At 36.9% G+C, this 17395-nt stretch overlaps 1 protein-coding gene across 1 annotated transcript in view; it reads left to right on the plus strand.

The window, feature by feature from the left end:
• CTNNA3 (catenin alpha 3) overlaps positions 1 to 17395 on the plus strand; it is a 1315594-nt gene that overhangs the window by 1142079 nt on the left and 156120 nt on the right. The window contains exon 14 of the mRNA XM_059662570.1: positions 16454 to 16546. Within this exon, the coding sequence (XP_059518553.1) occupies positions 16454 to 16546 (93 nt within the window). The remainder of the gene's footprint in view (positions 1 to 16453; positions 16547 to 17395) is intronic.

A 17395-nucleotide genomic window follows, 5' to 3' on the forward strand; every position in this document is an offset into this window, starting at 1 on the left:
GCTAGATACAGTCATTATTAAAAAGTAAATTATATTAACTTACAATTAAATAATATATATTAAGCAAAGGTAATACATATTATGAATCCATCACTCTCCACATTCCTTACTACATTTACATCTATCATGGTAAACAATTCTATGCATTGATGGGTCATTCCTCTCTCCTCAGCTCCGCCTTTGGTGGTGTCACATTGGCTACTTGAAATAGGACCAGTGAGAATGCTTCATGGTGGAAATTGGCAAATGCTCTGAATCAGAGTTTTGCCTGTTGTGCTGTTGATTTTTAAGAAAATGATGGAGAAAGTGTTAATATCAATTTTGTAGATTACATTTATAATTGTGCTGTGTCTGTAGTCATTACATTGATATACACATAGTAAATGTAGAAAAGGAGACAATCTTTTCAGTGTTTGAGGACTTAGCTTATGGTGTTTTTGCTAAGCACTTTTAAGTAGTACTGTAGCTGAATTTTTCCGTCTTTCATTTTATTGTTTCTTTTTTCCTGACATAATAAATAGAGTTTACCCACAACCAGGATATGAATAATATACTCAGGTATTCTTTTACTGTTTATGTAGTTTTTTATTAACTATTACAGTTTTCATTCATTTGAAATTTATTCTGCTGTGGAGTATGTGGCTTATATTCATTTTATCTATCCTAATGACTACATCATTATACTAACCTCATTTATTTAAAAGTCCATCTCTGCCCAACATATCTGCAATTTCATCTTTATTAAAAATTCAGTTTCTATTTTACATGGACTTATTTTTAGATTTTCTTTTCTGTTATGTTGTTCTGTGGATTTGAGAACCAGACACTGAATTTAGAGCATTTAGTGTATATATTTTGATCTGATAAAGCTAGCGTGCCTTCACTGATCTTTTTGTTTTTCAGGAGTTTCCTAGATATTTTTAAATGTTTTCCCCATCGGTTTTGTTCCCGAAAATATTTGGTAGTACTTTTCTTAGACTAGTGTTAAACTATATTAAATGGGGAAAATTATATATTTGTGGTATTTAATCTTTGTATATATAAGTCATGGGACACCTTTCTATCTTTTCAAGTATATTTTGTATCTTTCTGGAGTATTTAAATGTTTATTAGAAAGATTTAGTATGTTGTTTTTATTTTCCTGAATTAACTTTAAATATGTTATTTCTAGTATAGTTATAAATAGGTCATTTTATTTGCACTATGTTGCCTAATGGTCGTTGGTTGTTTATATAAAAGTTATTGACTTCTGTATTTTAACTTTCTACCTTTTATATCATGATTTTCAAAATAGACTATCTGATAAAATAGTTTTAGACTTCCAGAAAAATTAAGATTTTATTTTAAGTCATAGAGGGCTGAAGAAATCATGGCCCTCTATCTAGCTGCAACTAGCAGTGCTTTAAATTAGGTGTGGAGATTTATAAGCAATACAATTTAGTGATTTTTAATTTCACTGTTTAACTATGAATTACCAAAATTAGGCCAAAGGCTAATAAAGACCTTTGTTTAATTAAGAAACCTGACATTATTTTACGGTTGACCCCAAGTTGTTGAGCTAATACGTTTTACTGAATCCTCTAAGAAATGAATTGGAGGCCTCCAAGGGACAGCTTCAGTCAACAGGGCTTCAGATTTCCTCGCCTCAGTTGCAACATGTCTCTGTCATGTTATGTATATAGGATATCTGAGTTAGGTTTTACATGGAAAATATACTCCATAGAGAGAAGCACAACATATCTGAAAGCCACTGGCCTTCTCACTTAGACTATTTTCACAGCTTGTGTTATATACCTCCTTTTGTGTTAGGTGACTACCTCTCCCTCTCCCTCTCCCTCTCCCTCTCCCTCTCCCTCTCCCTCTCCCTCTCCCTCTCTCTCATGTGCTTGTTAAAGACAAGAAGCTATTAGTTTCTTTAAATGATTTCAAAATTTAACTGTTTGAGTTCAACTTAGTTTCTTTAAGAATTGGTTCTTCTGAGTGTTTTTAATTATTAACAAAAAATGTGAATGAAAGTAAAAGGTGATGCTACTTAGTAATTTCTAAACTATAGTCACATCTGTCCTCAAATTGCTATTTGTAAAATACTTGAATAATGTTCATAACTTTCTCCTGTACACTTCACAGCCCTTTCAGAAGTAATGAATGCCATTTTGTAGAATGGGATCTAGACTCCATTTCTTAAAAATAACGTGATTCCCTAATCAATAAGTGGTTTAACCAAGATAAATTCTCTAACTCCCGTTATAATATTTTTATTTAGCATTTTAACACCAGTATTAGTTAGATATAATAGCTAATATTTATTGATATATATTAGAGAGACATGAGAGCTAATATTTATCTGGGTGCTTACTCTGTTTTTGGCACTAGACTAAGTACTGCTTAATATTCTCTCATATATTCCTTATAACAATCCTATAAAATAAGTATATCAAAATTGAAGTTTACTATATTTTCCCAATGCCACACAGCTAATATGTGGTATATTATGAGTGGAATTTACATTTTTTTCATTCCAGGAAGCATGATCTTAACTTATTTCCTGTACTGACATTTTAGAAGAGAGAAGGAAGACAAAATTTCAGTGAGAACCTACTATGTATCCTGATCTGAGAACGAGACTTTATAAACTAGTTTTATGTAAAAATAAGAAAGTGCACCTTACTTTATGTAATATACAGCCATGTATCATAGAAGTTTACACTTGAAACCTATCAATCATATTAACCAATGTTACCCCAAAAAATTAATTTAAAAATAAATATATAAAAAATAAATATATAAAATAAAATACAAGGAAAAAATAGAAAATTACTTGTTTAAGTTTTCTAATTAAAAGTTTATCTTCCTCCCAAAAAAGATGGTGTCCTCATATAATTTGACAATCCCATAATCTAAATATGCTGTACTTTATATGTAGTAATCCTTAAATATCTTCTGAATGCAATCTGTATCTATTTTTATTTTTTTCTGTTTGAATTTTGATACCTTCAAATTTAAAAAGAATAAACACATACACATGCACACACACCAGTCATAAAGGTTAATCAAATCAAACATAGAATATTCTCTTAGGTAGAATATGGCTTACTTTTTCATCTCACCATACTGATAATAGGAATCCTGCTTCCAAGTAGATTATCTCTCTCATTGTAAAACTAATTTTTATTTTTATTTATTTTTTTCTAATTGTTAGCTGGAATTAGTTCTTTTTCCCCCCTCTCGTTCTTAAGGTATTACATATGTGTTCTTATCCCCCCCATTACCTCCCCCACCCCCCACTCATGCCCTAAACCCCCTGGTGTCTGTGTCCATTGGTGAGGCTTATATGCATGCATACAAGTCCTTTGGTTGATCTCTCCCCCTTACCCCTACCTTCCCTCTGAGGTTTGATGGTCTGATCGATGCTTCTCTGTCTCTGGATCTGTTTTTGTTCATCAGTTTATGTTGTTCATTATATTCCACAGATGAGTGAGATCATGTGATATTTATGTTTCTCTCATTGGCTTATTTCACTTAGCATAATGCTCTCCAGGTCCATCCATGCTGTTGCAAATGGTAAGAATTCCTTGAAAAGTTTCAACAGTAGACTAGGAGAACCAGAGGACCAAATTAGCAAATTAGAAGACAGGGAAGCAAAACACACCCAAACTGAACTGCAATTGAAGAAAATAATTAAAAGACAGGAGGAGACCCTAAGGGAGCTTTGAGATAACATGAAACAAAGTAACAAATGAATAATAGTGGTGCCAGAACTACAGGAAGAGGAACAAGGGTTAGAAACCCTATTTGAAGAAATAGTGTCAGAAAACTTTCCTGATACGGGGAAGAAAAAAGTCACACCCGCACAGAGAGTCCCAAACAAGATGAACCCAAAAAGACCCACACCAAGACAGTCACGCAAGGGTAATTATGATGACAAACATTCAGGACAAAGAGAGAATCTTAAAGACTGCAAGAGAGAGACAGAAAGTTACATATAAGGGATCTCCCATTAGATTATCAAATGATTTCTCAACAGAAACACATCAGGCCAGAAACGAATGGACGGAAATTTACAAAGTGATGCAAAGCAAAGGACTGAATCCAAGAATACTTATCCAGCAAGGCTATCATTCAAAATTGAAGGGGAAAGAAGGAGCTTCACAGACAAAATAATGATAATAATAAAAATAATCATGAAGTAAAACTAATTTTTAAATAATATCTCCTTTCTAGAGATCACATTTTATTTCTGGTGTCTGAATAATAGATGAGATCTGCAGGAAAAAGGGAATTTTATGACAGAATAATGTTAGCAGAAACATTATTGGAATACTAAATTACTTTGAATAGGTGGGAAGATAAAAATAAAAGGTGAGACTGAAAAGTAAGAAAGATCAGTTCAGCTAAAGAGTGCTTATGATATATGTTGGTCAGACTATGAAATGAATATTGGTCTTAGTACATGTTATTAGTTTTATTTTACATATAACTTCAGTGTTGTAAATATATTACACTAATATTGTTCATCTAAAGACAGTTTGAGTGGATTTTTTAAAATGATATTTTTATCTATACATGCACAGCTTGTTAACATCTAAGGCTATGTCCAGATATATCTAGAATGGAGTGGTAACAGAGAGGAAAGTTACTGAAAAAGACAGGGCAAAGCAACACAAGAGTAAGGCAGATGACAAATTGTAATTGTTATTTTATTATTTTACTGTTATATTAAAATCAAGTAAACAAGGAAGTGTAGGTATAGTGGTACTTAAGCTGTGGTTTTGTGGTAATTAGCATAAATACAATTATTTCCAGAACGGCAATAAAAGGTGGGCAGGGGAGTGTGACTATCCAGGTTCATGTCACACACTCACACACGCACATACAGCAGCTTCACAGCTTTATAGTTTAGGCAGGATAATTAACATATTTCCTTTTGATATTGTTGTTAATGTTAGTACTCTATAATTGCATTTAAGAGTGGAGTTTTACTAAAAATTTTTTTGAAAACTATTGCCTTGAATAAAATAAAAAAAGAGAGCTTGGTTTGGTGTTTTTATAAATAGAGCTAAATGATGGGAAACTCCATTGCTGCTATCATACATTGCTCTTGTTATCAGTGGTCATTTCACATTGATGTCCATATAGAAGAGCCTCCAGTTGGTATTATTACTGCAGTTTAATGTTTCTTCATCTCTAAGCACCTCTGGTGAGATGACCCATGGAAAAGATGTCTGTGAGCTGAAGCTCATTTTTTATAAAAATTTAACATTTAGCATTAATATTGATAAGGACACTTTAACATTTTTACTGAGTATGCAGTTACTATAAATTGAGGTTCATTTTATTAGATAGAAAAAAGTGTAATATTAATTGATTAAATATGCATTTGCAATGCTACTTTTAGATACCTGTTCAACAGAACTTCACACTGCATGGTCCCATTTATAATTACAGGCGTGGGCTAAGCAGGCAGTTGTTACCTTTTGTAATATGTGTGTAGAAAGGTATTTGAATAATTAAATCTAAGTTTTTGACAGAATCATTAATATATAATTGACATTTAATAAAATGTGTATTAAAGCATATGATTTGGTAAGTTTTACGGACATAAGTATTTAACCCTGAAGTTTAAGTATAATCAAGTCACTAAACATACATTAGAACCAAGACCTTATCGGTGCCCTTTGTAATCTAATCCTTCCTTCACGCAGACTCCAAATGACCACCGATCTGATTTCTGTTAGTGAAGATTGATTGCCATTTTCAAGAATGTTGTATAAAGAGTCATACAGTATATACTCTTATTAAGCTTTTTTTACTCAGCATAATCATTTTGAAATCCAACCATGTTGTTAACATTCCTTTTTATACTGGTAATTGAAGAATATTCTATTAAATGAACATACAGTTATATCATTCCCCCGGTGATGAACATCTTGAGTCCTTCTCACCACTTATCTGTTACAAATCCAGCTGCTCTAATTATTTGTGTACATCTTTGTGTGGCAATGTGTCTTCATTTCTCATGGGTAAATACATAGGATTAGAGTGCCCTGATTCTATGCTATGTATCTGTTTACTGTGTTAGGGAACACATGCACCTTTTTAATGTTCTCTCTAGGTTTGCTTCTACCACCTGTCCTGATCAATGGAACTGATCAATCTGATTGATCAGTTCCATTGATCAGGACAGGTCTGTGTAGAAATAGCACAATGCATTTGCCATAAGCTAGTTTCACAACCACTTATATCTGGTTACATGTTCAATCATGATGCATTCACTTACTTCTACAAATAGGCCTTTCAGTTTTGAGATTTAAAAATCCCTTTATATAGAGAGCATAATTCTTGCTTAAGGTTTGTCCAAATATTTGTTTTGTTGCATTCAGTGTTCCATTTTCTATATAAGCTGTCAACTTAACCTTCTTTATTCTACTAGCGTGGGGAATTTTTATGTCTCATGAAGCAAACTTCAACCCAACAAGCTTGAATAATATGTACAAAAGTCTAATATAGATCTGAATTACTGTCTTACTGTGCAGCATCTCCTCATTAATGTGTAACTTCTTTCATATATTTTTTTATTTTTTTAGTTCAGTGAAATAGGACTAGGCTTGGACATCCTATTTAACCTTATATACTACCCTGGCTGCAACACAGCAGACAGGTTTTTGCTTTATTACCGCACCTGGATTACTTTGCAAATCTAGATAAATGAATGTGGTTAGGACCATTGATATTACTAGTATACCTGGCTGCCTAACACTTCCTGGAAGTAAAAGATTTCCTTTAGTTAAAAATATGTATATATCCTCACTGGGAAACCAAAACACAAGTTTATTTTCCCTCAAAATCTTTGTTATCGAATACTTTTCTAAAACCAGTTTCCAAAATGTGATACATACAATAATGAAGCAACTGCTTTTATAGATCCACAGAGTTTAAAAGGAGATGGTGCAATACGGGGAAATAGCATGGGCCCAAGTAAGGGGTATTTCTCTGTTTTTGCTATCACGGTCTTTAGTATTTGCTCTGAGAATGAAACATGTGCAGCAGTTTCCCCCTCACCTCTCGAAAGCTTTGGTCTGAGTGTATGTACATCAGCTTCAAATCCCGCGCCACATGGACAGACCTATTACAAAGTGACAAGGCCAGCTCTGCTCTCTGACAGTAAGTTCTGCAATCTTGCTCTGTTTTTATTGCTGGCATGTCCTTGTAATGGTATATTCATCCTTAAGCAGATTTTCTCATAATCATTGCTTGTCTTGCTTCCCCCAATCATAAAAGTAATAAATATATATATTGTAAAACTTGAGAAACCAATTATAAAGAAGAAAAACAAAATATAATACTCCACAACTCTCTTACTCTGTCTTTCTCATACATATACTGGAGGCCTGATGCTTGAAATTCGTGCAAGGGGCTCGGCCCTCGCAGCCTCAGCTTTGTCCAGAAGGACGCCTGAAAGATTGTCCAGCTCTCTGGTCTAATTAGCATATTACACTTTTATTATTATAGACACACAATATGTTTTATATAATTAGAATATACATGTATGTTTATATGTATGGATTCAGTTAAAAGTGTATTAAGTGTACTTTTTTTGCCATTAAAAATTCTCTGAAACTCTTAATATCTGTACAATAGCTTTTCTGAAAAAGAAAAGTTAATATATTTTAAATTAGATAACCCTCTTCAGCTATCTGTTCTAAGGTTAAGAATACACATTTATATATAGAGCTCATTTGCAGAGAGTTTAATGAAAAATGTGAGACATCTGCACTCCATAGAGTAGACTTTGTCTGATATTCATAGTAGCAGTGTCTGTACCCAGCAGTGGAATGTCTGTACCCAGCAGTGTAATGATTACTCCCTATGATTAAACAACATAATCCAGGTTCAATAGTAAGGCATCAGATGATTGGCTATTTGGTGGCTCAGTGTTATGCGTTACTAGTAGCCAGCATTGCTGCTCCTGTTACTATTATTACTGCTGCACCCATCATCATTACCCCACCTCCATTATTATTATTATTACTAGAGGCCTGGTGCACAAAAATTTGTGCACTCGGGGGCGGGGGGTCCCTCAGCCTGGGCTATGCCCTCTTGCAGTCTTGCTCCCTGAGGATCAGGCCCAAGCTGGCAGTCAGACATCCCTCCGGCAGTCCGGCAGCCCTTGGGGGATGTCCACTTGCCAGCGGGGAGCAGGCCTAAGCTGCAGTCAGACATTGTTAGTGCTGCTGAGGAGGCGGAAGAGGTGCCCGCCACCACCGCTGTGCTGGCAGCCATCAGCCTGGCTTGTGGCTGAGCAGAGCTCCCCCTGTGGGAGCACACTGACCACCGGGGGCAGTTCCTGCATTGAGCTTCTGCCCCCTGGTGGTCAGTGTGTGTCATAGTGACCAGTCATTCCCAGTCGTTCTGCTGTTAGAGTCAATTTGCATATTACCCTTTTATTATACAGATGATGATGATGATGATGATGATGATGATTTCCAGTAGCAGCACACCCCCTTCCCGTAGAGCAGTGAGAGTAATTGTCCTGCCACAATTCTCAATGGAATCATCAATTACTTTATCACTTGTGAATACCCTCAGATCATCCAGTGCTGGACAAAACGAGTTTCCAAAGTTCTTTCTAACTGCCTGAGAGGTTAACAACTCAAATGGGACTTGTGATCTAGAGTTGTATTAAACATTTCAAAAGAAGCTTGTCCTGCTAATTCAACGTGTTTCTTTTAAATAAATAATATCTTTCCTCATACATTGTAATCAAACCTGCATTAGACTTGCAGAATGAATGGAGAATTGAAGGGGATTTTATCAATCATTTAGTTCAGTGGTTCTCAACCTGTGGGTCGCGACCCCTTTGGTGGTCGAACAACCCTTTCACAGGGGTCACCTAAGACCATCCTGCATATCAGATATTTACATTGTGATTCATAACAGTAGCAACATTACAGTTATGAAGTAGCAACAAAAATAATTTTATGGTTGCGTCACAACATGAGGAATTGTATTGAAAGGGCCAGAAGGTTGAGAACCACTGAACTGATTTAGTTCTATCCTTTCATTTACTCCTTCAGAAGCTGAGTTCTCAACAAGTTATGTACTTGTTTGAGGTCACAAGCTATTAAAGGCAGCATTTGACCTAGAATCTAGATACTCAGTCTTATATTATGTTCCAACACAGTTCTTGCCTCACTGAAAGAAAGTTCACAACTTACCTAAGATTTTCTGCTAATAATGTGTATAAACTCACAGCTCTGTACAAAGCACAATAGCTTTGCTGATTAGTATAGCCTCATTTCATAGAATTTAAAAAAAAAAAACCACAAACAAAAACACAATAACTGGAGATCAGGTTTTGTTTGTTTGTTTGTTTGTTTTGGCAGATCCCTGGGCATGCTTTTGCTCATGCTAAGGGCCAAAATTGAAATCATCTCAAGCCTGGTATGGCTTAAGGTCAGGGTACCAGTCTTTGAAACAAACAGGATTTCTTTTACTTTGGTTTTCAAAGGCAATATACCGAGCAAGGTAGGTGTCACCAAGTTTGCTGAGGTCCAGACATTATATACGGCAGGGGGAAGAGGAGATTAAGGATCAATGTGGTATTGTGCTGATCAAAGACCCTAAGTCCCTGGCCTGCCTTGCTCTCTGAGTGTATTCATGCTGTTTGTAGCTCACTTTCCAGACTTGTACGTTTTAACTACTCAGGCCCCACAGTTGGCATGCATTTGTGACTCCTGAGCCACCTGGTTCAGAAACGAGCACTGGCCCTACTCGGCAGTAATGCTCTGTTAACTGTGTGCTGTGGGCCGTTTCCCCAAGCTCCGAGGCTCAGAGTTTCCTCAGCTCTCGTATTAAGATGATGACATTTGCCTCTGCAGGTTTATCGTTAACACTGAATGAGAGAAGAAATGGGGAATAACCCAGCAGAGTTGTTCACAAATTCTATTAAGACCTCGATTTAAAATGATGATTACCTCACATTTCTGTTCTCAAAAAGAAGAATGTCAAGATCCTGATTCGGGGTCTGGATATTTATAATATTTGAACTTTCCAAAAATACGCTTTTGTCCAAACCCTGTTCTTCATGGCTTCATTAATCTTTCATATCCTGATTTAAACCTCAAGCTGGGATACTTTTTATGACAGTTTTCATGAATTAGACATGCCGTCCTGGGAATCACAGCAAGATCTCCAACGCATTTGGTGGTTGAATAAGGGCCACTTGCATTTGTGACCCTCTTGCTGATTTGCTGTGGTTTTCTAACGTTATTCAGCCTCATTGCTGTCAGAGGAATGACTGCCCTCAGGCTTCGTGATAGTGGGATCGAGGCTAAAATACGATTTACCCTGTGTGATTCTATCATTGTTTGTTTCATTAGAAAGGCCTTATATAACTTAAGTGATTATAATGATTAAACATCATAATCGTTGATTATGATTGATTAATCATCATAATCCAGGCTCAACGGTAAGGCATCAGATGATTGGCTATTTGACGGCTGTTGGCCTAGGTAGGTTCTAGGTAGAGAACTAATAGGGATTTATTGCACTGAAAATACATGGACAGTTAAGGATCAAGGTAGTGTCTCCTCTGACAGTAATATTCTATATGCTCAGGATTTATCAGCCCAAGTTGTCCTGTTTGACTGCATGCTTAATCATACCCTCTTATACATAATAGGTATAATATTTCCTCTGACTTTAGGCTATATATTTTTATATTCTGCAACTTCGCTTTGTCAAACTATATTTCAATTGTTGTAGCCTTTAAGGGGTACAATGCTCATCCAGGCTCCTTAGTTTCATCATATGGAATAATTCATATGGTGTTATCTTCTTCTTATGCTGGAAGAAAAGAAAGAAATGGCTTGTGAAACATAGAATGGTAATGGTACCTAGAGGCAGTTTTTAATTATGCTTTGAAATATTATAAGAAGGAAATCTACCCATATCTATTGTGGCAAATAGGGATATATGTCTTTATTTGCATCTTTATTCATTTTCTAATCTATTTTCTTTCTTGTTTTTATTCATTCATACATATATTTATTGTGCACCTACTATTTTCCAGGCAATGTGTTAGGCACTCAGGTTATAAAACTGTGAACAATACTAGAAGCCTTCTCACTCCTTGTAAGAATGAGAAGATACATGTATTGGGAAGATTAATCATATTTCTAAATATTACAATAGATTGGAATAAGTTGTGTTTCAATCAACTGAACAACATAATATTGAGATCTCTTAATACCAGGAACATTTCACCCAGATTAATGTTATGCTTTCAGTTTAAACATGAGCTTATAAGATCTTAAAATTCAAAGGACTTGCAGACATTATCAAGTTTTACTTATTTCTCATTTCTAGTTTAAAGATGAGTAAATGGAAGCATAGGACAATTAGGAGATTTGCCTAACAACATAACATTAATTGGTGGCAAAATTAGAAGGAAAACCAAGGTATCCTAATTTCAAGTTCATTAATCTACTTTATAGCACAAGCCTATCAACTTCCTGATAATACAAGGAATACTTTCCCTGCTTAGCTTGGGGCACTTTATGTTTATTCTCCTCTTCTGCCTGACATTTCTAAGAAAATGTCTCCATGTCTCACCACTCAAATTCAGTCTCACACCTTCTAACTCTAGGGAACAACTTTTATTTATAGCTTTTATCTCTCTTGAGGGCAAGGATTATGGTTCATTTGTCTGAAGATGTCTAGTATCTAGCATAATAGTCTGTTAATATACAGAAAAAAAGAGCACACAAATATGTTAGTTGAGATGACTTAACTTGACTTTTCTAACATCCAAGCAACCTTGAACCATCACTGCATATCTCTAGGTAATAATTTCTTTATTATGACTAAAATTTTTAAAATATATAATAAAACCCACTTATTAAATGGTATTAATACTGCAACCAAGTTTGTAATTTTATTTTCATCAATCTTTTGATATTGTCTTCCAATTGTTTGGTTAAGACTAAAATGATTAAAGGGTGCCCTCTTCTGTTTTGTGACCATAATGATGTTATATGGGGTATGTATTTCTGTCTACAAATTAAGAGGTACAAGAAAAAAATTACTCTTTATTTTTAGGTTTCCTAAGGCAACTAAGTTTTAACTTTGCTTATGGGAAATGTAAACATAGGTATTGGGCTTTCTCCTAACCCTTGCCACCTGTGTTGCAACAGGTTAGCCAGAGTTCTAGAGCAGTGGTTCTCAAAGAAGGTGTTCCTCCTCCCCAATGGGAGATGTTAGGAAATGTCTAGAGATAGTTTTGTTTGTTACAGCTTGGGAATGGTCCAACTGCAGACGGTGGGTACAGGTCAGGATCATGCTAAATATTCCACAGTATTCAAGATAGCCTCTTACAACCAGAATGATTCAGAGCAAGATGTCGATAGAGCCGAGGTTGTGAAACTTTTCTAGAGCCTTAGGCCATGTTCAGGCAGCTGAGAGACTGCCAATCATTTGTCACTTTCCCACACTGGCTAGTGATGAGATGCCCACTGTGCTAGCCCATGGAGCTCTTCAGGGTTTCCTACTCGCTGTTCCCGTGTAAAGTTTGTGGCACAGGATCCTGGTGAGACTTGAAACTGGTTGGGTTTGGTAGATGGCATTTTTCTCTGAATTCTGCAATGTTCATGGAATGCATAGCTGCCTTTCTCATTTTCCAAGTCTATGAATTTGAAGCTTGTGAAAAATCTCTCTGTTCAGAATCTATTGTCTCTAATTTCCATAGACTTAAAAAAAAAAAGTCCAGGAACCACCTCAAATTTTCCCTTAGGCAAGGGATTATTAAATCAACACATACTAAAGGCAGAAGGCAAAAGATTAAACATTACTTCATAGCTCAAAAATGTTTCCATGACCTTCCTGTGACATTGATACCAAAGCTTATCTTACCTAATAATAGACAAACATGTAAATTGACCGTACCTTTGCTATGCTAACCAGTCAATCAGGAGAGTATGCAAATTAACCCAACAAAGATGGCAATTAATTTGCATAAGTAGGCTCCAAGCGGCAGAGTGAAGCCTGACAGCCCCAGGGCCAGCGGAGAGAAGCCTGATGGCTCCCGAGCTGCTCTGGCCGGAGCATGGCAAGAGCGAAGGCCTGTGTCCTGGGTGCCAGAGGCAAACCAGTGCCAGTAGCCAAGGGAAGGGAAGGCCTATTGCATGAATTTCTTCGTGCAACAGGACTCTAGTTGGTTATAAAACCTTGTATTTCTTCATTCAGTTAGGAAATTTTATTGAGCACATAGTGTCAGCTGTCTCAGGTACTCAGAGTGATAAACAAGACAGATAACATCTGCTTTTTCTATTATTATTTGTCTTCAGGCCTGAAGGAGTTCATGTATTGTCCTATAAATGATTTCAGTGCTCCTATCCTTTCCTTAGTTCCCACTTAATTTAAACTGTAATATTGTATATTTCACATTTTATTTTTCAATGCCATCCAGCTGCTTGCCGTACAGAAGGCATAATCCTGCCAGCAAGTATTTTGAACATTCCCCCATTAATTTTGCTCATGAAAAGAAGAGGTCACTTGTGGTAGCTTAGCAGGAAGACTATTAGTGGTTTAAAGACAAAGAAAAGCACAGAAGTATGTGGGCATTGATGGAAGTCTTTTCTCTCTGCAGTCTCACCAGCAGAAATGGCACTTGTGACTTCTAGCAGCAGTTTTTCTTAGTTCCTGTTAAGTAACTTTATTTTGGGGTTGAATAAAATATTGGAACCAATGATGAAGTTATAGATCTCTACATTGTAGAGTGTCATCCAAGTAATAAACAAGAGATATTTATAAGAAACAAGTCACAGTACGGGCACCAGACAGCCTTCCACTGCAAAACACGACCCAAGAAAGGGAATTTGATCAACTGAATGCATTCAGATGTTACAGGGGCTGGTGATGTGTCAAGGAGGGGAATTGCAAAGATCATTTCTCAAGCATATTGTGGGAAGAATACACAGAAATGGCAAATAAGAAATATGTGATTGTGTAGAAGTTCCATAGTGGTGAACTCATGTTCTTAATACCTAAGAGGAGAGAGTAAATTGCCCTGTGATTTTAGCTGCATTTAGTTGCAGCAAAGAAGGATTACATATAGAGATCAACAAATAGATAACAATTACTTAGCATATTGGAGGCCTTGGTAAAAGGGGGGTGTTAATAGCCCATCCGAGTAAGTTGAAATAAATGCAGAGACAGATGATGCTGACTGCAAGTGTTAGAGAACAAAGAACGTGCTAGTTAAAGATCCATGAGATAAGAAAGAATCTCGGACCCTTAGTGGTTATGAAATTGAGAGTGTTGTGCTCTACTATGTGAGCTAATCGCTTTGTTCCCATCTCTGGGGAAGGAAACCGCTCGCAGCCCTGAAAATAAAGAGCCCGTGGCCAATGCGAGGTCCGAGGGACACCAGAGCTGGTCTCAGGACGCAGTTGTGCCTCTTGCCATGTCTTTAGCAGTTGGGGATATAAAAGGCCTTCCACAATGCTTTTGGTAGTTTTTCATGAAACCTAATTGTTTGTATTCTAGTTTTCTCACCAGGACTTTGTAGCAAGAGTCATAGTTTAATGTTGAGACTGTGTAAACTAAGACAAATAGTAAGTTAATTCTTGTTAACTACTTACACTTGTTTTTGCAATAAGGACTGATTTCTTACATTATTTCCCTTTTGAGACTAAGGCAGTGGTCGGCAAACTGCGGCTCGCGAGCCACATGCGGCTCTTTGGCCCCTTGAGTGTGGCTCTTCCACAAAATACCGACTTCTGCACATGGGCCACGAAGTTTCAATCGCACTGTACGTGTGCGCCCGCACGTGATATTTTGTGGAAGAGCCACACTCAAGGGGCCAAAGAGCCGCATGTGGCTCACGAGCCGCAGTTTGCCAACCACTGGACTAAGGGAATAAAAACCTTAAACTAGAAAAAAAGAAAAACACAGTACAAAACAAAAAAATTTTACTTTGGAATACAGAAGGTGGAAGCACAGTGAAGGTACAGTTAGAACAAGTATTTTTTGTTGCTGTTAGTGAGTGTTGTTTTGCTCATACCCAACTGTCTTTTTGGCTATCACTGATAATTTTGCTCCATTCATTCAGAAGCATGTATGTGCTAGGTTCTGGTGATATGACATAATATAAACGGCAATATAATAAAGTATGATTATCAATATGATAGTGAAAGGAGAGGGAATAAGGGAAGGAGTGGCAGAGGAGCCCAGCCCGGCTTAGGAGTTCCTGAGCAAGACACCTCTGAAGAGAGATGCTTAAGCTAAAATGTAAAAAAAGGAATAGAAGGTTACCTACTGGGACTAGATACTGAAATTCATGTTAAATTATTTATTAAGTTCTTAGAAAATTTAATCTCTCACTAACTTTAGTGGCATGTTGAGGTTGTATGGCTTTCATGATAATGAATCCAGTCACCTTTAAACAACTTGATTTGTGATAACCACATACCAGGTTAGCCAAATTGCTACTCACTCAGAGAAAAGCTTCCTTCTGATCAGTTTTGCATCCTTTTTCTTTCAAAATATATTAGAACATAAAACTGAAAGCCACAAATGAACAAACAGGACAAACAAAAACTCACAGACACAGACAGTAGTACGGCGGTGTCCAGAGGGAAAAGGAGGTAGGGAGCTTAGGTAGTAAAGGGGGGAACGGGACCAAATACATGGTAATAAAAGGAGATTGGACTTTGGGTGGTAAACACACAAGGCGATATACAGATGATGTATTGTAGAATTGTACACTTGAAATCTATATAATTTTATTAACCAATGTTCCCCCAATAAATTTAATTTAAAAATGTATTAGGATGTAATCATGCACCACTCATTTAAACATTTTAAAGTGTGGAATTCAGTGTTTTTTACTATATTCACAAGATTGTGTGACCATTACCACCATCTAATTCCAGAACATTGTTATCATCCCAAGGAGAAACCACATACCCATTAGCAGTCCTGCCCACTCCCTCCTCACCCACTCCTTCCTTTAGGAACTATTATCTATAGATTTGCCTATTCTAGACATATCATGTAAGTGAAATCATATAATATGTAGTCTTTGTAATTGACTTCTTTCTCTTACTATAATATTTTCAAGGTTCACCCATGTTCCATGTTATAGCACGTATCAATATTTCATTCCTTTTTATGGCCAAATCATATCCTATTAAATGAATTTACTACATTTTGTTTATCCATTTATCAGTAGATATCTGTTTGACTTGTTTCCATATTTTGGCTATTATGATTGGTGCTGCTGTGAACATTTGTTTACAAGTGTTTGGCGGATATATGTTTTCATTTCTCGCGGGTATTTTCCTAGGAGTGGAATTGCTGGGTCATATTGGTCCCCGTGCTTCCTTTCTGAGGTACTGCCGGACTGTTTTCCATTGTGCATTCCCATCAGCGATGTTTTGCTCTCTGTTCACAGACCCCAGAGGAACTAGAGGATGTTTCTGACCTGGAAGAGGATCATGAGGTCCGCAGCCACACCAGCCTTCAGACTGAAGGAAAAACGGACCGGGTATGTCACCTCTTTGGGGGGAGATGTGTGTACTGTGCCCTTTCCCGGTCAATCCAGGCAGCCTGTCCCAGCTGGGGCTTCTGGATCTGGAGATGCTTTTGCAAAGTCAGGGAGAAGAGCCTCCGCATGCAGGAGAGGCAGCACGTGGGAATGATTTCCTCCCCCTTGAGAGCACACGGGAAGGCTGTGTCTGGTCAGGTAGTGAATCACCTCATAACACTCTTGATCTTTATAGCAGTCATGGGAACATAAAAGTGAGATGTGTACATGTTTGTTTGTAGTAGAAAGGAGAAACTAAGAAGTTGTAAATATACTCTGAAATCTAGGTGGGGGAGGAAACACTTCTGAGGCAATTCTCTACATTTCTTTCTCTCTGCAATGCCCTTTTCTGCCCCTACCCTACCCTTAACACACACACACACACACACACACACACACACACACACACACACACACACACACACACACCCACCCTCACACACCCTCACACACCCTCCAAAGATGTTAATCACTTTCTCAATTGCCCTGAGACACTGTACTTCACTTTACACCCACTGCTTGGGAATTGTGAAAGTCTGGTTTCCCAGACACTGACGGCTTACAACTGCAGACCAGACTACAGAACTTGGGTCGGAGAGCCAGGCAGGATAGCACAGTAGCTAAGTCTGCCAGCACCACATCAAATCAGCCACGTCCTTGCTGTGTTATTTGGGAAACTCATTTAGCTTTTCTCTACCTCCATTCTCTTATTTGTAAAGTGAGGGTAATGACAATACTCTATATAAGGATTATTATGGGAATTAACTAAGTTAGTTAACAGAACATTTAACATATGCCTAGCTCACAGTC

This window comes from Myotis daubentonii, chromosome 13, assembly GCF_963259705.1.
Source record: "Myotis daubentonii chromosome 13, mMyoDau2.1, whole genome shotgun sequence".
In the NCBI taxonomy this organism is placed as follows: domain Eukaryota; kingdom Metazoa; phylum Chordata; class Mammalia; order Chiroptera; family Vespertilionidae; genus Myotis; species Myotis daubentonii.